The 22822-nt window shown below is 38.8% G+C and overlaps 1 protein-coding gene across 8 annotated transcripts in view; it reads left to right on the top strand.

The window, feature by feature from the left end:
- FGD4 (FYVE, RhoGEF and PH domain containing 4) overlaps positions 1–22822 on the top strand; it is a 105482-nt gene that overhangs the window by 62855 nt on the left and 19805 nt on the right. For 7 of the 8 annotated variants that reach the window (XM_041398758.1, XM_041398754.1, XM_041398755.1 and 4 more), the window contains 5 exons: positions 991–1155; positions 8877–9048; positions 13049–13535; positions 18995–19084; positions 21052–21197. In XM_041398758.1, the coding sequence (XP_041254692.1) occupies positions 8957–9048; positions 13049–13535; positions 18995–19084; positions 21052–21197 (815 nt within the window). In that variant the 5' untranslated portion in view covers positions 991–1155; positions 8877–8956. The remainder of the gene's footprint in view (positions 1–990; positions 1156–8876; positions 9049–13048; positions 13536–18994; positions 19085–21051; positions 21198–22822) is intronic. The other variant, XM_041398752.1, reaches the window with a different exon arrangement.

Raw genomic sequence — 22822 nt, 5'->3', positions numbered from 1 at the left:
TCACAGAAACATGCAAAGAAAAACCCAGCAAAGGCAAGCAAATGGAAAGGGTGGTAAACAACAACAGTAAATAGAGGTGCAGAAACTCTATCCTAATATATTTTTTAATGAAAATAATTACGACAACACCACAATAAATGATAAATGGGCTTTTCTCCTTTTCCTTGCTTCTTCCACAAAAATGTTCTGGAGCTTTTTTGGTTCAGTGGTAAATGAATATTGACCTAAGTGATGTCTCAAAGTCCTTCATACTATTCTTTCAAGTTTTTGATTGTGTTTAGAGAGCCAATTGCTTTTAAGCTGCAAAACTAGAATGCATGTTTTTGGCTTCTGTAATTGCATTCAAATAAGTGCTTTTATTACCATTTCCATTGTTTGAATATATTTTACTTTATATTTTCTTCCACATTTCTTATCAATAACAGCAGCATATTGATTCTGTGAATGAGAATAAATTCCATTCTGCTAAGAAATAATTTCTTTCTGGCTTTGTGCTGTGCTTTTTTTTTTTTTTTTTAATACTTATAATAGGGCCTGTTCCTACCAAAAGAGACACAATTAGTTTAGCTGACTTTTGGGTCCTTCCATCAAGTAATTAAATAAGTGTTCTGAATATACAGCATTTTGTACACATTTTGAATACAGAAATAGAATAGATGAACAAAAATGCTGGTTCTGTTGAACCAGCTGGTCCAGTTCTGTTGAACAAGCAAAAATTCAAATGGGAAAAATGTCTGTTGGTTATTGTCATGTTCCTATAGAAGAGCTTAGGCTAGTCATGGTGGAAGTATATTCTTCATATCCAATCCTTCAAAGTTTAAACAACATAACAAATTTCACTGAAAGGCAAAGAGTGTTTTTAGGATGAGACACTCTTAAATATTTTAATATTCTCTGTAGAGAATTGTTAGCATGCTAATAAATGTTCTTGTAGTCATTCTAGCCTATACTCAATCCCGTTTCTTACTTCTGTGTGTATTTATTTTCCAGGCAGCAGCATCTGTCCAAAGCCCTTACTACTGCCTAGAGCTTGTGCAGCAGGTGCCACAGCCAGGCTTGTGGAGCAGAATGTACGCTACGAAGCGGCTCAGGGAATAAATGGAAGTGTGCCACTCAAACAGTCCCCACGTTCAGCTGCAAGTCCAAAGCCACAAGGTAAGCACTCTCAAATATTTTTGTTAGGAAAGTTGTTCTTTCAGACTTCTGAGAGCAGCAGAGCACCTTGAGACAATTGTATTTGAAAGAGAGAAAACCATGGGGCATAAGCCTGCTACTGAAATACAAATGTTCTGTAAATGCCTTGTGATTCTGTAATTTCTGGCTTATTTTTCAAAACTGTTGCTGTATTTGAGCTGGGAGGTTTGGACACTATTTTTAAACTGGAGTGTTTGACAGTCTGGCTTCAAGGCAGGAATGGTGGGAAGATATTCAGGGTCTTTGGAGTTCTAGCAGAGATTAAGAGGTGCCTTCCTGCAGGAGTATGTGGAAAGATGGGAACTTCATGTTTGTGCAGCAAAAGCTGACAGTAATGTACACAGGCTAGAATTAGGTCTCCTTTCTCTCTGCTTCTGTCCATAAATATCTTTACTCTTAAAAGTGAAATAGATCAACCTGTGTATATATATATATGTGTGTATATATATATACATACATAATTTATATAAACACATTTTATATGCATATATATATATCTATGTATGACCATACATATATAAAATCACTATTTAAGTTGACTTAAACCATCTTTTTATGTGGTCTTCTCAGTCATGTTGTTGATTCTGCTTTGGCTAATCACAGCTAAGAGTCGCTACATTCCAGAGATTTTGAATTCAAATCAAATCTGGACTGATATCTTTTAGAGGCGACAAGCAATAGGAACTTTGATTATTTAAAAAAATTTTTTAAAAGTGAATTTTGAGGACATAAATTACAATGTGCTCAGTGCATTGGATTCTGAGACACAGTGCTAATAAGGCATAGATGAGAATTACTTATGGAAAACTAGATGTGGAGGGCTGACCCCGGCTGAATACCAGGTACCCACCAAAGCTGTTCTATCACTCCCCTCTTCAAATGGACAGAGGAGAGAAAATATAACAAATGGCTCCTAAGTTGAGGTAAGGACAGGGGGAGATCACAAACTGATTGCTATCATGGGAAAAGTGTTGAATTTATTAGTAACCAAAATCAGAACAGGAGAATGGTAAATAAAACAAATCTTTAAAACATCTTCCCCCCACCCCAACCTCATCCCCAGGTTCTGTGTCCTTTCTCCAGTGACAGAGGCAAGTGGGAATGGGGGTTAAGGTCAGCTCAGCACAGGTCGTTTCTGCCACTGCTCAGGCAGAGGAGTCCCTCCCCTGCTCCAGCTCAGGGTGCCTCCCATGGGAGAGTTTTCCACGTGCTTCTTCAGCATCTGTCCTTCTGTGTGCTACAGTTGTTCATGAGCTGCTCCAGATGAGTGGAGGGTGCAGCCCCTCAGGCACAGCCTGCTCCAGCATGGGTCCCCCAGAGGGTCACAAACCCAGGCAGAAAACCTGCTCCAGTGTGGGCTTCCCCTGGGGTCACAGCCTTCTCTCAGGCATCCACATGCTCCACCACAGCTCTCCTCCAGGTGCTGCAGGTGGATCTCTGCAGACCCATGGACCTCCGTGCGCTGCAGGGGCACCGCTGGTTCACCATGGGCTGCACCCATGGGCTGTGGGGGAATCCCAGCTCCAGCACCTGGAGCACCTCCTGCTCCTCCTTCTGCACTGACCTTGGTGTCTGCAGAGTTGTTCCTCTCACATATTGTCACTCCTCTCGTCCCTGAGCACAATCATGTCTGTACAATAACTTTTTTCCCCTCTCAAATGTATTATCACAGAAGTGTTACTCCCTTCTCTGATGGCTCAGCCTTGGCCAGTGGTGGGTTCATCCTGGAGCTGGCTGGTATTAGCTCTGTTGGACATGGAGGAAGCTTCTGGCAGCTTCTCACAAAAGCCACTCCTGTAGTTCCCCCAGCTACCAAAAGCTGGTCCCACAAACCCCATAGTAGAGCACATCTAAATCAAGTACAGAAACTAGAATCACACAGAGTCATCATGTAGTGGAGTCAAAAATATCTGTATCACTCAATGGGAAAATGCACCTTGAAGAATTTTGCATCAATCCTGAGTTTTTCTTAGAGCTAAGGGCAGGAAGAAATTTTTAGAGGTGTCAGAAAATTTTGTTTACTTCAGGAGAATAAAAGCAAAATAAAGCTGGGGTTTTTTTGTGTGTAATTTGTTTTTGTAGAACATTTGCCCGTATTGTTAACTAAACTAAGAATTTTTGCCAGTCATATGTAAACATTACTTATCTGAGGAGCCTTTCTGTACCATTTCCTATGTCTCTGGAATTAATTCTCTACAGCAAAGGGAACGTGTTCTTCCTAGGAAAAATATTTTAGAAGTCATTAATGGATAAATAGAAATGTGCTATCAATAAAAATATTTAAAGTCTTTCAAAACCAAAGCCAACATAGTTATTATAAAATTTTAGCTATTAGATAAATTAGGAGTTGTGTATTATTGGACCCCATTCATTCAAGTTACACAGCTGTTGTTGCTCTTTCCCAGCCAAGTTTCCTTTTGTTTGTCAATATTGTGTACTCCAAAATGTGCCACAGCCAGGAATAGTGTGGTAGTCTAAGAAATGCAGCTGTGTAGATGAAATTCAATAATACTGTTGTAAATAATATTTTGTGTCTCCTCTGTTCATGGCTCGCTCTCCATTTATGAATATTAAATATGTGCATCATATGGAAGTTTTGTACTGTATCTTTGTTTGGCTTTTTATTTGAAGAATTGAAGCAAAAGAAACCAGAATTAATGAGAGAGGCATTTGGGAGACTAAATGTTCTTAGCAAACTAGGCTGCTCTGGTTTATTCGTTTAAAAGTAGCCACTGGTTTTTTTTAAAGTTGTAATGTGGAGGTACAAAAATGTTTTTGGTTTATAGCAGCAGGAAGCATTTTTCCATATGATAGTTCTAGTCATGCAAATACTAAGTGGCCTTTAATAGTGAAAGGAAATAAGATGACAGACCTGAATTGTACTGCCAGTGTATTTGGTTGTGGAGGAACTAACTGCAAAATGACCTTCATCCAACCTACCAAAATAATTAAAACAAGAGATATAAACATGACTTTGAGGTTATGTTGCAAGTGTGGTACAGTCATTTTCAGTAAAATTTGCTTTATTAAGGGAAATAGAAGTTTAACATTAAGAAAAAATGTTCAAAATCTTGCACTTCAAGTGAACCCTGTACTTTTGTCTGTACTTGGTCTCTGAGTAGTTTAAGTATTTAGAAACAGTTCACTCGGGGTAGCTAAGTCAAGTGAATAAAGTTCTGCACGCAATCCAATATGAAATTATTTATTTTCATTTTAATTTTCCCCCCTGGCATTTCAAGGAGTAAAAAACCTGTCTGCTACAATAGCAGAAATTTTGTTCTCCAGTAATTACTTCCATCAATTTTTGTTCCCCAGTAATTCCTTCCATCAATAAGTCAGCAATTCATGTGTCAGATTTCTGTCTGGAGCAGAGTTTGATTCAGGAAAATATTTGGAAAAAATTTGGAGCAAAGCCTGAAACTGGCTGAAAAGCTGATGAGGGAGTTGAGCAAAGGAATCAGGGCTGCAGAGCAAAAGCAGTCACAGTCTGTGTGTCTGTACCAGCTGTGAGATATGCTGCTTTGCCTTTGCACCAATGCAGTGCATTCCCTGATAAAATGGACTGATCCACACTGGGGGCAGTCAGTGGAAATAGCAAAATATGCTACCACATATGAATCCACAAGAGAGGAAGAAAATTGTTAAATAATTTAAAATTTGTCTTTGTCTACAAATATTTGGGTAGTGATCTGAACCTCGTAATAGCAGAGCTCATGTAGAGTGACATGTAAAAATTTACTTTTTAACCCCTAGTTTCTCCTGTTCCTTGCTCTTTGATCCTCTTGCGTCAGTTCTTTTATGACGTCAAATTGCTAAATACTGGGCACTGAAACTGCTGCCTGTACCAGGCAGTTTTATTGTAGGATGCAAAATATGTGGAAATGCCAACACTTCTTCAAAGCGGTGGAGTGCCTTGTCAGTTCAAGACTGTGCATCAGTTGCTCATTTAAATTTTTCTAAAGGAGAATCTAGGAGTACTTATGAATCTCCTGCTGAGGCTGAAGAGGCATTTTTGTTTGGGTTGGAGGTGAATTTTCACTCCAAAAGATGGCCTGGTTTGTGCTACTGTGAAATGATAAGGATGCAACAGATTCAACATTTAAACTTTGGCAGTCAATTTTAGCTGCCTATCTGCTGTGTATCATGAATCCTGTCTTCCTTTCTCAGTTATTATATAGTCTGTGGATAAAACTTGACAGTGGCCTGGGCTTAAAAAAAGCTGAGACACCTCTTAAAGGTCTCAGATAAACATTGTACTTCCCTAGCAAATTAAATTTGTACAGTGAAAGGTGAATTGAACTAAAACTGGCAGCTGTTCCTAGGTAGGTTTCTCCAGTCTTGGTGATCCTTTAAGAAACCTGCAACAATGTCTGTTTTATCAACAAAACTAACAAATCCCCAAATTATCTCTGTGAAGAAGACAAATGAGAGGACAAAAGGCATTTGATGATTATTGGTCTTCTCTCTTGATATACTATTGAAAGATTCTTGTGGCGTGGACTGGAAATGTGGAAACACACATCTCAAAGAGAAGATTAATTTTTTCTCTCTTTCTGCTGTGTTTAATTTACTGCTTATTTCATATTGTTCTTGAGAGTATAAATCTTTGGCATCTATTCAGCAGTGCTCATTTGGTATTCCTGAAGGTGATGGAGCATGCAGGGAGGTGAAGATGGATGACTCAGCCAGGAGAGCTGTAGTTGCTTACCACAGGAACTTTTAACTTCATTTTCATTGAGTCAAGGCATAGCAGCCTTTTTAACCATTGAACACATACTTTCTAAGACAAGAGATAAATGACCTTTGCTGATATGCGTTGGAGTCTGCAAAGGTGGTTGTACCTTTTGAGCCATTTATATAGGATTACCTGACATTTCCTTATGAATGTATGCAAAGTTGAATGCACAGCCAGGCACTGCAGCATAAATTTTGATTTTGGCTAGTGGTGTACAGTATCTGCTACCTCAGTATATGGAAGGGTTTTCTTTGGGCAGAATAAGCAGTTCATATCTCCTAATGAGCTCAAAATTCTGCAGTACAGAGGCAAGAGTATTTATAGACTCAAACAGAGCTCTGTATTATGCAGGTTACTACAATAGGGCAGTCTTTTCTCTTTTTTCCCTCCTTAAGATCCTTGCTCTGCACACACTGAAAAATAATCTGATTAAAACAAAACACTACAGAAGTACATTGAGGAGAGAATTAATAGAATTTGCTTTCCATAATCCCTGTTAACAAGGCTGACCTTACAGGAAGGTTTGAGGGTTGTGGTTTGCTTTTTTTTTTTTTTTTCACTACTCATTCTTTTCTTTCCATTGATCTTGTGACTATTCTTTCTCCGCTGCACTATTTCTGAACCATACAGTAGCTACAGCAGCAACTGGTAGGGGAAATGCTGTCTGCTAGGTGCTGATAGGGAGTAAGGAATAAAATATTTTGTCTAAGTGATTTGGCTGTTTGGTTCGTGGTTCTCTTCTGAAGACATTAAAGTGATTTTCAGTATATGGGGATTGTCCAGTTTGACAAGAGGTTCCTCATTCCTTGCCATGCATAAATGCTGCTTAGCCATGGTTTTTCAGCTGCAAAAGTTTGTGACACTTCCACAAAATGTCCTAGAATTTGATTTTTGTCCCCATGGATCCGGTATAAAAATAGCTACCCACTAATTCCTTCTGCTTTATCAGTAGACATTAATTCCCGCAAGTTTAGTAGTTTTAATATATCCTTGTGAGGACATTAACATTTCGTGAGATGTACAGAAGAATTGAAGAGATGTACGAGTCCATTACATAAGAGAACTCACAGGACTGGAGGTTATGCAGAGACCATTGCAAGAGCAAGAAATGTTCCTACAAATTGCTGTGGTGCTGGCCAGCAAATCCACTCCATGTCCCCTTTGCTGTCCACCTCCTCCCCGAGGGAATGGCAGTGCTTATGATCAATTATGTGTCCTGCTTTTCCCCAGCCTGCTTGTGTCTCCTTTTCTCCGCTGTCCCATGGCCTTTGTCAGCACAGTGAGCTATTCAGTGCTCGGACAATTATTGGATGCTCGCTGGCCTCATTCTGCCAGGCCTTGCCTGAGCTCCTGGGAAGAGGGAATTTGGGGAAAGCTGTTCCACTGCACTGCAGCCGAGCACTGCGCGGGGCTTCTCAGGAGGGACTGCACTTACTGCAGCTGAAGCAGTTGCACAATTTAATATCTCCTTGTTTCAGGGTTGCAAATAACAAATTGCAAATATTTCAAAAGAGCATTTTGAGTCATCTTCTATACTGCATCCTTCCCCAAACTTGCTTTTTTTGCATGTGTTAATACATATAAAGCTTCTGAGGACTGAGGGTGCACATATGCACAGTAAAGGCATCTGACCTACAGTAATTGTCTTCCTTTTCCCTCTGATTATTTCATCTATCAGCCTTTGCAGTTGATATGATTGAAGTCTAAAGCTTTTTATGGCAAGTTCATTTCTGCATAGAGTCTCTCATGGTACTTTTCAGACTGCAGTGATCACTGCAATCCCATTAAACTGCAATTAGGTTGTTGGAAACACAGACAAATATTACCTCCTGTATTACCTATAAATTAAATGAAGGGAAGAAATTAATAATTGCCCTTAATTGTGTGTTTCTTCAAGTTTATCGCCATCTGTGATTAGCATATTTGATAGAATTTTTTCAACATCCCTTTCAAATGTTGGTTGATGGCTTCCTCTGCTCCCACAGTATGTTTTGGGGATGTGTGTGGGAATGAACAGGTATACCTGGGAATTAAGGTCCTTTTCCATCAAGGCTGTCCTTTTGATGGAGCTGGACATTCATTGCTCCAATGTGGAATGCATTTGGGCCCAGACTGTGATGTGCTTTTGTTGCCCACAAATGCTGCATGGTTGCTTAAAGACTTTAGTGCTGTGACTTCAGTTGCTTTATGTGCCACCTTGTCTTTTGTGTTCTAGTCACTGCTGTATTAAGCAGTAGATGATCATCAACAATCTAATTAGAAGGACTTATGGTAAGAATAGGGAAAAAGCAGGAGTAAAAATATGTTTTCAGGGGGGAAGGTTTTCAGTAGTATAATTAGACAAAGGTTCAGTAAGTAAGGGAATTTTAAAGCTGAAGGCAAATATCTTTTCTACTGATTATTATTATTGAGGTCACAAGGGATAAGGTAAAGAATGAGAGCACCAGAGTTTTGGGGCAGCAATTTCCTTCATCTTTCCTTTGTGCTTAATTCTTTTTTATTACAAAACTTGCAACCATAAGCTTCTCATACATATTTCCTACAGTATACTATGAAAACAAACACACAGAAAGAAAACAAGAAAAAAATTCTAGCTTGTTTAAAGTAGCATATTGTTCAGCTTTTAGTCAAGAAATATAACAAGATCCCTAATAACAAACAGTGCATGAAGAATTAGATGAAGTCTCTCCTGTATTTGTAAAGCAGCTTTAAGGTTGAATTTTAAGGTTGTAGCCAAGAGTATCTCTTTTTCGTTGCTACAATGAGTTCTTTCTAAAGAACTAAATCTAATTTGTGAGAGTAACCTGGTCTTGCAGAAAGTGTCCCTGCCATGGCAGGGGGTTTGGAGCTAGATGATCTTTAAGGTCCCTTCCAATATAAACCGTTCCATGAATCTGTATAGAAACTCAAAGAAATTCAAGAGATTGATTTTTGTTGTTTTTTGCAGTGCCTCCAAAGCCAATTCACCTGCAGAAGGCAACATACCAAACCCCTAGGCATAAAGCTTTAATAAATCAGAAACCAAGAATGGAGGAAGAGACGCCTGCTGCTGTTTCTAGTGTCACAAAGGAAAAGTCCAGTAAAGTGTCAGATCTCATCAACCATTTTGAGGGAGGCAGGTATGTAATAGAATTTGAATTGGTTTGTAACTCTGTTTGTTGTGTGGGGATTTTGGAACTTGAAGCTGTTGATGCCTTGTGAAGGCTGACCTAGAACAGAGGCTAGATGGAGTTAAAGAATAAAGTAGGTATTTATTAGAAGGCCTCAATGGATACGCCTTGGGCAGTACAAGAGCCCAATTCAAGATTAGTCTAAAATGGTCACAAAATGGATGACAGGTCATGGGGTCTCACACTTGTATAGGTTCTGGTCCATTTCCATATTGGAGCTAATCGTCCAATTATAGCTTCAACTTATTAAGTCCCATCCTTCTTGTTTTCCTCTCTTCAGTCCACTGTTGTTTATTCTCTTGGGCCTGAAATTTGGCTCATTTGTCCTTGTTCCCAGCTAGAGAAGGAATTGTTTTGTCTCCCTACTCTGTGAAGAGAGCTTACCATCCCCTAATATGAAGCTCAGAACTACACACAAAAGCAGCCGAGAATCTGAAAAACATAAAAGCTAAAACCTGAGGCATCACTGTGAGGAAGAACATTGGTACTGTGGTAGGGCTTACTCCTATCCCTGCTAAAGGACTTGATGGCAAAACTGTATGTGTTTTGAAATAGTGGGAGCCAGTTGTATATTTAGCTTAACAAAGTGTGCTTTTTCATAAGGCATTAGTCCTAATTTTCCTTTAAAAGAAAGAAAGAAACTTGCAGCATTTTAAAAACAACTTGAAAAATGTCAGCAATTTGAAATAGGTTTAATATTGAAGCTAATATTAAATACCTTTTTTGTTGAAGAAGAAAAAAATACTTTTATGAGCAAATAGAAAAACCTAAAATACTGGTTTTAATTTCATACTGTCTTAACTTTTCAATGGTTCATGTGAAGAGGGTGAACTCTACAAATTATTTGTAACAGCATTGCATACATTCCCTAAATGGCCTGTTTCTTGGTGATTTTGATGGAAAAGCTCATTGTTCTTGAGTTTCAATTCAGTGGGTTATGGGAAACATTTGGAACTTTTGGAAAAAAGAACTACAGTCAACAATGCTTCCACAAAATGGTGTTTCTTGGGTGTCTTTAATTAGATACCCATGATGCATCTCTAAGTAGATGCATTATAAGCTCTGAAACAGAAGTTTCAAATATATCTGTACAAAGAGAGTGACTTTCCAGAAAGCCCATGGCAGAGGAGCAGTTCAAGAAACAGTCCAGTGGCAGTTGTGCATTGCAAGTTTTGGATGTGATTTTTTTCATGTTCTCTTGGGACATGAAATTGCTTGGATCTCAGAAGGGATGCCCCCTGTGGGAGTGAATGAATGATGTACAACAGAGTACATGAATGCATGGCCTGCTGTGGGACCAGAGTAAAAGGGCTTTCATTGAAAGAATTTCTCCTCAAGATGGGTGAAATTTAATCCGTTATGTGGAAGCAGCTGAGTATTGCAAAAGTATGTTTGCCCATTGGAATAGAAATAATTTCAGAGCTTCATCTGCAAGAAACTTCTGTCATTAGGCAGAGACTTAATTGCACTTGGTGATGACAGGTGCTCAGAGATGGGAAAAATAGATTATTACAGCACTGGAGGTCTTGTGAATTCTTTTAGCATCAGTCTCTAATCCTGCTATCACTCTGTTTTCCAGTTTCCTCCAAAGCATTACCCAGCTTTTAAACAGTGCAGTATCCTTAGGAAAAAAAAAAAATTTTCTGAAAGAACACTCTTCAGGTTCATTGTGCCCTGCGCCACTGAGCCCTACATTTCTTCTTCCTAGACCTGCCTGCTGTGCTGTGCAGGAATTTCTTCCATATTATGCAATCAAAGGAGAGTATAAAGAAAGAAAGAAAACTTTCTTGTTGACAGACTTTTACAAGTAGGGACATTTTGTGGACTATGGGAAGCTGAGTTGGTTTTGGGCAGCATAATTTGCTAGGTACAGCAGTAATATCTGTCCAATGACTAAATTCTACTCAAGTCTACGATCTCTGCTTATGAGAAATTTTCATGATTAGCATGCTGGGTTCTGGATTATCTTGCTTTGGCAGTGGAGGTAATTCCTGGTTTTTTGAATGAGCTCAACCCACAAAATATGTCTTCTGTGAAGCTGAACTTCAGTTTAATTAAGGATTTTGAAATGGCTAGGTAGCATATTCATGAACTGCAAACTGTGATTGTCAACTGTACTAACTTATTTTCATTAGTCTGTACAGCCCCCAAGCATGTAGGCATGTCAGAAAGTTAATTAAACCTCTTTGTGCAGGCAATTGAAAAATGTATGTTAATTTTATCCTAGAGTTAAGTTTATTTAATAAAAAAATCAAAGTCTTTACATGACTAAAGAAAAAGTGATTTAAACTTTTTTTTTTTGTTATATGATGGAAGAAGATAAAGCTAGTGTAAGTTATTTCTGATCTGTGTGCACAAAAGTGCAGAATATGTTTGCAACATTTGTGTAAAGTATCCTATAAATAAGGAGTAAAAGTACAGTTTGTAAGCAGTTTTCATCCTTCCAGAAGATGGAAGTTCATACCAGGAATAGTTTGAGGACAGTGAGGAACAAGAGATAATGTGTTTAAAGCACAGACAAATTCTGGAGGAAAAAGATCTTCAGAAAAGATGCAGCATGAAAAAACGACATTGCTAACTAAGGAAACTGGAAAAGAAATGAGATAAAAATGTAAAGGTCCTCATGTAATATTCTGACCTAAGAAAAGGGATGCTAAATGTTCTTGATTGATTTTGTTAGATTAATTTTTAATTATTAAAGAGCTGTTAAGGAATGGGCTACTTTTCAGTTTAAGCAGTGGACTAGGACTTGGCAAACCACAAGCCTTGCTCCATTTCTGCCAATAACCTTCTGGGACACTTTGGGCAAGTTGCTTCATCTATCCATTTCTTGGTTTCCTGCTCTGTTTCATGGAGCTAAGAATAGAAAAATTTAGGTTGCAAAAGATGAGTGAATCTAACTGTTAACCCAGCACTGCCAAAGCCACCACTAAACCACGTCCTCAAGTGCCACATCTTCGCATCTTTTAAATACCTGCAGGGATGGTGGCTCAAAGTCTTCCCTGGGCACCCTTTTCCAATGCCTGATGGCCCTTTCAGTGGAGAATTTTTTGCTAATATCCAATATAAATCTCCCATACATGTGGGATTCAAGATGCATAGGGATGCAATGGCTCAAAATGGGCAAAGGTCTGGGTTTCTGGTAAGAGAAGCTTGTTTGTAAGTGTTTTAATGCATTTCAGGTCTCAGAACTTTCTAGTATTAACACAGGAAAAAGATTTTTTTGGGAGAAATTGATTATATGGTGCAACTCTCCTATTTCTCTGTCTTGGTTTCAAAAGACAGGTGTCTGCTAAGGAAAGCAGGAGCTTCCCCTGAAGTGGAAAATCTACACCCTCTCCCTCCAAATTGCTATAAGGGCTCTCAGGCAGAAAAATATGCGAGCAGGAATAACAGTTCTTTATTAGGGAAAATAAAAAGATAAAATAAACAATGCAGTAAACCAAAACAACACTGACAGAGTCAGAATATGACCTGATGCCTTGTTGGTCAGGGGGCTGGTAGCAGTCCAATTGGAAATGTGGCTGCAGTCCTCCTGCAGTGTCAGGTGTGGTTCTGTTGGAGCAGTGATCCTGTAGAAAGGGTGTAGTCTTCCTCTGAAGATCCAGTGGAAGAGGCAGCTGTCCCTCTGGGAAATCCAGTGGAGAAGCTGTACTGGTGTCCTAGAACTTCACGATTATATCCAGGTAGCAACGCTTGGCTCTTCCCTCTGGGCACAGCATCTCACAATGGGACGCTATAGTTCTTATCAGTCATGCAGTGACATTCAATAGCCTGTTATCAGCAGATGTCTCCCCGGTGGGGGGAGTGGTTGTGGAAGAGGTAAGGAAGACTGCCCACTTAACAGAAGACAACTGTCATACAGATGGCAAATGGAATACAATTTGCTTGGCAATCCAGCAAATTTTACTCTTCTCTCATCAATGTTTTGTTTGCTTGGTGTTTTTAGCTCACTGAATCCTAGCGATTTCAAGAAAGATTCCTCCATTCTCCACATTACTAAATCTCAAGGAAGATATGGGTCCACACCATCACCTCAGCCAAAACTCCCCTCCCAGCACTCACTACAGAAACAGGGAAACAGTAACACTGACAAAACTCAGGTTGCACAGCTGCCCACGGCCAACGGCGTCGTAGCGCAGGACCAGCCAGAGGAAGAGGAGCGGCGATCGCCGGACCGCAGCTCGGCCGTGCCCACCCCGGTCCCGGATGATGCCATGGACAGCAGCTTGACAAACGGGGAAGGAGAAAGCACTCGCAGAGAGTCCTTGCAAAGTGTGGCTGCCTGTGAGGAGCAGATGCTCAACAGCTGCCACAGGACTCCAAGCAGTGACACGCTGCTCCTACCCGAAAATGAAACTCTAGGAATTGATACTGATGTCAAGGAAGAACCAGCTGAGGAAAGCAGTAAACAAGATCAACCTGTGGAAATAAAGGTAAAGAGAGAAATGGTTTAATTCTTGATATATCACTACTTTTTGTATTGTCTCTAGGTTGTTATTTACAAAAATAGGCTTCCAGGAGCAGGTCAGAAATTGAAAATATTTCAGTTATTTTCGCTCTGAAAAAAGATGAGAAAAAAGCCTTGCTTGCCTTTCCTCACACTCTCCCCTCCTTTGCTCTTCTCATCCCCTTGGCTCTTTCCCCATTAGTTATCTGAAGTTTAAAAAAAAGTGAAACTCAAATATGTGTGCCTGTTTAGCACCATGCTTCAGCTGTGCTAGCCTAAAAGGGACACATGTTAGCGATGTATATGAAATAAAATGCCATGTGCAGTAAACTGTAATGACAGAGCTTCAGGCAGAAGAGTTGTGTGAATCCCTAACTTGGATGTAGTTGTCAAGTCAAAGCTGGAAAGACATTGGCAGTCTGCTAGCGATCAGATAGATGCAATATTCAGGGTATACTAAATACATTACATTTTAGCAAGCAGAACTTATATCATGACGAATTTGAGCTCCCTTGTGAGGAAGATTTTAAATGCTGAAGCAAAGTAAGTGGGTGGAAGGAAATCTGTCTTGGGAAATTAATTGCTGAAAAATTGTTCATAGTTTTCATAGTTTTGAAAGTTTACTTGTGAGTTCACCTCCTTGAACCAAAGCAACAAATGTGATTAACAGTTCTGGTCCAGCCATCCCCTGTTTGGCATGGGGAGCTTGCCCAGTCTTCCTCTTCACCACAGAGCCAAACAGCTGATGCAGGAAAAGCTCCTCACTGCTGCTCAGGTGTGCACCTGCAGCAGTTCACTGCAGCCCTTGAGTTTGGTTAGCTGGAGGTCACAGATATACATGCCAGAAGGTAAATTCTGTGAGTGGGAAAGGTGGATGAAATATCCTGAGTAATGATAAGGAAGTGATGGTTTATGTGGTTTTCTGATTTTTTTTTTAGGGATTGTTATTTTTTCCATAATATTTTTTCCAGTAATTAACGAATGTTATGATCACCACCTGAGCATAAGCCTGGGTACAGTCCAAGGCACTTTTGGCTGTCACAATATTTCTCTCTCCTGTTGGGTAATGCCTGTTTCCCCTCTCTGTGCCTATAAAGTGCTGAATTCTCAGTGGGCAACGATGTTAAGCTTGAATCCAAGTCACGCAGTAAGGTGCTGGGAGCATTTTCAAGAAAAAAGCTGAAAAGTGAAGCAGTTCTGTTTTAAAGTTCAGGAAGGATCTGGGCAAATGCTAATGGCAGCAATCTCATTAAAATCTGTCTTTGAGCTGTAAATGTGATCTGTCTTATATTGACACTGAGTCAGCTTGTGAGGTGTAATGTGACTGTAACTAGATGTATATTGCTCACTGGTGCTTGAAGGGTACAAAACCAAGACATACCCATGCAGGATGACTTTTAAGGTTGCACTGGTGCAGAACTGATTCTGTAAAACTGAGCTGGGTCACAGCAACCCTTCCTGAGATACCTTGTGCAACAAGGACTTCCCCTTTAGTCTGGTGGGGTTAAGAAGTTTGTCTGCCACCCTTTACAGAATCTAAGACTGATTTAGTTTGGGTTAATGCAACCTGGAGATGGCAATCAGCCCTCTGGTGGTCTAAATAGCTGCTGCCATGCTATCTGGATTAGGAGAAGGAGGATGAGCAACAGGAGAGTTCTGGTAGTGCTTTAAGCTGTTTCTGTGCTCAAGCACATGCTGGTAAGAAGTAAGACATTAGCATTAGACAATCTGTGATTTTGCTAAATGCCCACTTAGTCATTAAAGAATATTAAAACTGGGATGCAGTCCAGTTGAAGTTGCTCTGCACAGGATAACAGCACTCTCCTGCCCTTTTGATTAATAATATAAGTACAATTGAATAAAAGCAAAAGGAGCAGATGCATGTGAGTCATAGTCAAACTTTTTGAGTCTGATATATGTATTTTGATGCAGATGCAAAGTATCTTGTCTCTTTCATGTCATGTTTCTTAGTTCAGGAAAGAGCAGAAAGTGGTGCTCTCTCTCTTTGTAAATGTGTACATGTACAGTAGAAGTAATCCTAAATCCACAGCTAGAAAGGGTGAATTAAATGAGCAACTGGTGCAAAACCAGTGCAGAAATTAATTTTTGGACTTGGAAAAGGAGGCTTGTTTTGCAATAGTGTTGCCCTTACAATTATTCCCCTCCCTCTCCCCCCAGTCACTATAGATCTGACTAAAGACAGATTATTGCAGCTTCTGCAAAAAGTTGAGCAAAACTTATTAAATTTTGCAGTGATCTGAAACAATTTCCCCAAACAACCAGAGTAGAGTATCCTTTATTTCTCTTATTTTCTGAATTGGTTTGAAGGTAATTAAACACAATCATAGCAAGCAAAAAGACAATTAAAAGTTAAAAGTTTCCTGCCTTACAGCAGAAACACCTCCTGTCATAAAAATTGGTTTGTCTGAACTGCGGAGGCTGAATAGTACAAGAACATCTCAATCAATTGACTTCCTGAATAACATCTTGTAGGGAATCTGCTGCTACAGCTAACTGAAGACAAGAGGACAAATGTGTCAGTGTTTGCTGTGAGACTGGTAGGAATTAGGGATGTAGACTGCCTGCATGCCTGCATGATGGGGAAGAATCCACTGAACATCTTTTAATAAAGTCCTTATATGATGTCTTCTTTTAATGATAGCGCTGGGGGCTCTTATGCTTCAGATGTAAAAACCTGGTGTAGATACTGGATTTCTAAATGTAGGGTGATGTTTCAGTTTAACCAGGGTAAAATTTTTGGTTTTGCAAAGTTAATTTTCTGCCAAGAAATGTTTTACTGTTGAAAGACTTGAGAGGTTCTAGCAGCTTCTTGATTCTACAGTTTTTGGTCTTTAGGAATAGTACAGGCAACAAAGCTGTGTATCTTCAGCAACCAATATAAATGTATAAATCTTCTTGTGAACACTTCTAACTACTTTAGGAATACCAGAATCTTCCCACTTCTTGGTTGCTGTGCAAGAAACAAGCACAGTGTAATTTAAATTTTATTTGTTCATACTTTACTACTCTCACCCTGTCTGTGTTGTTTAATATACTCCTTCAAAGCCCTTGGGGCAAGGACTATGCCTGAGTAAGAGTGAATCATATACATCACTGTCATGTTGGCAGGTACAGTTTTCTTGACAGGAGATGGCTCCTCTTTGGTTTGGATAACAAGAAAGTTCATACTTTCACTAGCATTTTTCACACCTCTTCTTAATTTCAGAGTTCAAAATAACTTATTTTAATTTCTTAAGCGTGCATAGTAATATAATTATTCTAAGGATGAGCAGCTTTGTACTAAAGAACTAGATCCAACTGACAAATTTACTGTAAGCATTGGAATAGAGATTCAGGTTTACAGTCCCTGCTGATGCAACTCTTGGTCTCTCACACTGCTGATATTTTGGTCCACAGATGAAATAATGTACCTGTGTAATGTAAATGTTTTCTATATAGCACACTAGCCATTTCTGTTTGGTTTTATATGTTGAGTTGCCACGTGTTATGGATTGTCATAGAAGTTTAAAATGTTCCTTGAAATAATTGTTCCCTGAAATTCCCCTCAACAACAGCCCTGCTTCCCCACTGAGGACGTGCTGAAAGAAAAGCAGTAGTAGAGTTTTCTGGTTTTTTGTGCTGATCTGACCTTGTAGGTGGGTGTTCTTATGCTGGAATAGGAACACGCTGCAGTGATTAAGATATAACTCATGCGTGATGCGCATTTTCCCCCCACACAAAAGATCCCTCTGTCAGGTCGTGCAATTGATGTAGAAAGGAGGTGCAGGATCAAGAATTAAGATGATGTCTAAGGTTGATACTGAGACGTTTGGAAATCTCAGCTCAGCTAATTTTATGTGATTTTTTTGCATTTGTTATGCATAATTTTGCCTCTCTTAATTAGTTCAAGCAATCTTCCAAAAACTATGGATTGCTTCTGTAGCATTGCTTCAGGGAGAAAGTGGGGTTCTGGAGTGAGAAAAAAATAAAATTACTAAGGAACCAGTAACCTCCATGGTTTTGTGCCTCAAGTCCACATGTGAGATCTTTTGTAAATGGTTGCACTAAGCAGCAAGCTGTAGCTGTAATAACTAATCCTCCAGCTCCCTGCAATGTCTCTTGACAGCACTTAAAACACTGTTCTGCAGGTTACTGTGGTTGCTATGCTGATTTAAACAGATTTAATGAACAGCTTTGAAGTCACTATTGAAAGCCTGTTTTTAGGGAGGAAGTTTGCCATGTAGCAGTGCAACTGTGAACACTGCAGATTAGAACTGAAATACATTGAAATTTGGAATACTTATTGAATACCAAAATGGGGGAAAAATGCACTGAACTGATTTAAATATAAGACTGTACTTTAATATTCAGTATTCTTCACACAATTTTTGTAAAGGTATTTGCAAATGTTTTTCATAGTCTCGTGGGAAGCAGTGTGCAGCTTGAAATCAGAAACCACTCCCTCAAGCTCTCCTCTTTATTTTTTTTTTTAATGAAGAATTTTTATGGTTTGTCTAGCAATTACCAGTTTCCCATAAGCACTGTGATAATACTGCCATTTATTTCAGGAAAACTCTGATGTTGTTAGATGAGAAGAGACTATCACTAGATCTGGAGAAAGAATCTTGTAATGGAAGTGTCAGTTTGTTGAGCCTGACACTTGTAAGCCTGAGGCATTTCCCTAATGTTTTGACATTATAGAAGGCTGTCCTTTCATTGTTTGTTTTGGAGTAATTTTGCCCTGCAACTTACAATTACATATTCTAACATATTTAGTTTAATATTGAAAATTGAGTGAATGTTTTAAGTTTCTGTTCAGCAGAAGAATCAGAAATATATTTTGCAGAAGAAAAGATTTTAAAATGAAAATTTCCCTTAAAATGTAAAAATTGCTTCCATAAAGCCTTAATGAAGGAGTTCTCTAATGGCAATCAACAATTATTCAGCAATGAATGTATTGGTGAACATAAAATATTTTGTACCACATTTTTCAATAATTTTGCATGCAAAGAACACGCAGTTCAAATAACTTCTGAAATGGGGTGGGGGTGAACACTGAGTGCTCCCATCTGTTCCCTCTTACTCTGTAAATCAGTTCCTCCAGCTCTGAAAGGTCAGTGGTACTCAATTACCAGGATGTGAGCTGATCTGTTGAGTAGGGAGTTGGTGCTTTGGCAAAGATCCCTGTACAAACTGGAAAATGCTAAATCTTTTAGGCTTTGAATTTTGCTTCACAGTTTGACTGATTTTTAACGTTCTCTGGCTTTTGTATGTCTTGATTAAACTGTGGGAAATCATGTATTTTTTGAAGTTGGTGTTTATTACTAAATGTTAAACTTGTATTTCAGTTTTTGGACTATAAGGTAGTCATAAGTATTTTCAAATTTTTTTATTGATATTAATGTTTTCTTCAGTGTCCTAAGAGTTGCTCTTCTTTTCCTCCAGGAGACTGATGAGCAGAAACGTCACAAAATTGCCAATGAACTTCTGCAAACAGAAAAGGCCTATGTTAGCCGACTTGACCTCCTAGATGGGGTACATTTTTCTTGAATTTGCTTTTATTGTGTTGCCTTGAATTCAATAAAATGGCTATGTATAAGTGTGGGTGTAAATTACATGAGATGTGGCATGTTTTTCACAATTTACTGATTTTCCAATCAGTCATTTTCTGTTGCCTCATGGTTTTGCCTTTGCTTCTATTTTAAGAGTGCTATATTTTTAATAAGTATTCAAATTTTGTGGCTATTAATGCAATATGTTCTGTGTGTGGAGATGTCCTTATAAGCAATCATGCTGGTAGACAACAAGGAGGATGGATAACAGTGTTTTGGCTTCCAATGAATTGGAGTGAATGTTGCAACTTGTTAGAAAATTACTAAATCCTTCTAATTTGAACCACCCAATCAGAATTTTTCTTTAGTCCCAAAGAACCTAGAAATTGCCCATTCCAAAAAGAATATCCTCTACTTTCCCATTGTATTTTTTGAAACAGAAATTACTGCTCCTGCAAGGAAAGGGTTGGACTCTCATGCTTTGTACAATTGATGTTTCTTAAATGTAAAAGTGTGTACTTTAGAGTTTTCCTTCCTCAGTCTTGTTTACTTCCCACATAACACATATACACTTTACTTGGATGCCTCTAGCTTTGCATTGCCTTACCACAGGATACTTTTCTCAGACTCTACAGTTTAAATTTCTCAGGTCTACTGCAGAAGTTTTGTACAAAGAGTTGATGAAAAGCAAAAATCTCAACTGATTGTTCAGGCTGCTTGGGGATCTAAGTAATTGTCCTCATGAAAGTGAATTTACGCAGCAGACCCACATGGTGATGGATGTATGGTAACTTTTAAAAGCCAAAATATTGCAGGAAAAGAAAAGTGATTTAGAGAAGTTTAAAAACAAAAAAAAATATGTTTATGTCCTTCATAGATTTTTCTGATGAGTAATGTACAATTATTTTCCTTGATGGCTTTATAAGTGCATTACTGCTATGTCTGTTTTCCAAGTATTAACTGGAGAGAATTCTGAAAAATGAGTTTCAAAAGCTGCTCAACTGCTGCTAATGAGAGGAAAGCAGAAGACTAGGAAGGGACTGTTGTATTTCTGAACTTGGTTAAAAAGTTGTGTAATCTTTATGGTATTCACAAGTAACTGTTCTGTTGGCAATGCAGCAAACGGGGCATGTTTTAGAGTGTATGTGGCGGTACATGGCATTTTTCCTTTTAAGACATTCCAGCTGTCTCAGTTGGGGTGATCAAAGTTCCTGTCTTCAGACTCTTTTCTTCTTTTGCAAATCCTTACCCAGACCTTTGAAGCCTTTTCTAGGGATGTACAATTTGTTCAAGCATGGGAGAGGGTGCCAGAGGGACAATAGCTCTCCGAAAGTTCGGGGTTTTTTGTGATGTGCCTATTAACAGATGCACATTTTGTAGCTGCACCTGGTCAGGTTGAGCCCACTGAAGGAGAAAGAATACATTTATTTTTAAAAGAGACTATAGTCCACTCAGAACTGGGTCCCTTCTGTACTTTAAATGATATGTGGGGACCACTCATAATCTGCCAACTACTTTGATTTCAAAAGGATAAGGGGATACAGCACTCAAAGAAAGTGGTGGGGCTGATGGTGATCAGACATCATGCTAATTGCAAAGAACAGAAGAGTGGAAAATACTGCTGGAAGACTGGCAAAGCTGAGATGATCTAGCTGTTAAAACAGACAGGATGTCTGGAGTGATCCCAAATGGCACTGCTTCAGCTTGGCTCTCCTTGTGTCAGCCCTGCCTGCAGTCTCTCTTGGCTTAGAAGAACAAAAGTGGGGTGTTAGGGGAGGAGAAGCTTTTCACTACCAGTGAGGGAAAGGCAATGAATGAATTCATCACTACCCATCTATATTATTGAAATATTAATCTTGCCTCAGCTGGAGCAGGAAGGGGGGATAGGTGGTCTTCCATTGGTTAAAGATAATAGGCTGATAGGTTTGTGGCTCTTTTTCTGTATTGCAGGTATTCTACTCCAGACTCCTTGAGGAAGCCAACAGAGGTTCATTCCCAACTGAAGTGATTAATAAAATATTTTCTAACATTTCATCAATAAATGCCTTCCACAGTAAATTCTTACTTCCAGAACTTGAAAAAAGAATGCAAGAATGGTAAGAGAGAATTCACTGGTTAATACACTTCTAAAACTGTGTCTGTAGAAACTCTCTTGCAGGGTTGAGGTAGGGAAAATATCTTCAAATTAAGATGTCCAGGCCCTGGAACCACTGTGAGTAAGACAACATCTGCTCTTCCACTCTTCCTCAGGATCTGACTCAGTAGAGGACTTGCATCATTTGCTCAAAATAAAGGACATGGATCATGAGTAATCTCAGTGGCTTCAGTGAGATTACTCATGATCTTGCTAAATTAGGGGTTCAGACTCAAATTATGTGCTACCTGGTGAATTTATTGTACAGAGTACAAAGTTGAGGTAAATAGCACATATTGTGGTTTATGATAATGCTGAAGTACAGTAGCCTCTGTTGTTATTGCCTTTTGTAAAAAGATGGAACAGAATCTTCTTCTATGTTTTAGTTTTCTGTTTGAAATTAAAATCCATGCCAGATATATTTCAGGGCCATTTCCCCCTCCGCTTTTCTTGACCTCTATTTGGAGCCAGCAAGGATAGAACAGGTGTAAATATACTGTGTAATACTCATGTACAGATGTAGTATCTTTATCCTGCCTTGTTGTGTGTGTGTGTGATTCTGGGCATAAGAAAACCTAGCCATACATTTTTGGTCTCTTCTATGTAATTGAAAAAAATGGTCTCAAACCATTGCTGCTTCCCTATCTTCTTTGGGAAAAAGAATAACCTCATTTAAAAAGAAATTGTAAATACAGTTTCATCCAGTCATTTCACCTCAGCACTTGTTTGGCTCCTATATTCTATGTTATCTAGAATTTGTTATGAGGAATTCAAGTGTTTGTCCATACATAATTTCCAGCTACGCTATTGTATAGCTCCGTTATTGTCAAAAAACACCCCAAAAATGAGGGGGGAAAAAGCTTTTTTGTGATATGTATAAAAATCTTAGACCATACAGTGGTGCTTTAGACAGCAGCTGTACATCTTCTGACTCTGTAAGATGATTCCCCTTTAAATGATGATTCCTTAAAATAGAATACTTAACACATGGTACCTTTGGAAGTAATAAAATGTCAGCATTGTGAAATATAAGAAGTTCCCTGCAGAATGATTTGAGTAAGTAAAAACTACCAATTTCTTTTAACAGAAGTTGAAAAAATCTGATAGGAAATATGAATGCCTGGAATATACTAGAGTGCATGTTCGTGAGAAGTGGAGTTGAGATGTTTAAAAAACAGCTCACACCACATTATGTCAGTGCTGTGTAATTTGAAATGAGATTCACAATGCAATCTTAAAATTCTGCTCTAGACACTTCATGGAGCACAGAATATGGGTTGCCTCACTTTACATATTGGCAAAAGGCTAAACCGCTCACTATGATTGTGTGTATAATTATATAGCTTCAAAGGTTGAAAAGTGCTTTTGCAGATAAGCTTTGACTCTTGGTGCAGAGGTAATAAATTGCATCACAAGGATATTATCTTTTCCAAATTGTATAAAAACAACCTTTGTGCTGCACCTGAGACAGCCTGTTTAAATGTCCTTGAAACACTGTGCTTTTGGGAGGAGTTAGAAAAAAGGGTGCAGTTGAAGACAGCTTTTTTTGATCATTGCTGAAAGTAAAATCTGGGGTAATTTTCTCTC

This window comes from Onychostruthus taczanowskii, unplaced genomic scaffold (assembly GCF_017590055.1).
Source record: "Onychostruthus taczanowskii isolate IOZ18803 unplaced genomic scaffold, ASM1759005v1 scaffold15, whole genome shotgun sequence".
Lineage (NCBI taxonomy): Eukaryota > Metazoa > Chordata > Aves > Passeriformes > Passeridae > Onychostruthus > Onychostruthus taczanowskii.
Note: the sequence above shows the minus strand (reverse complement) of the source record. Positions and strands in the feature narration are given on the sequence as shown.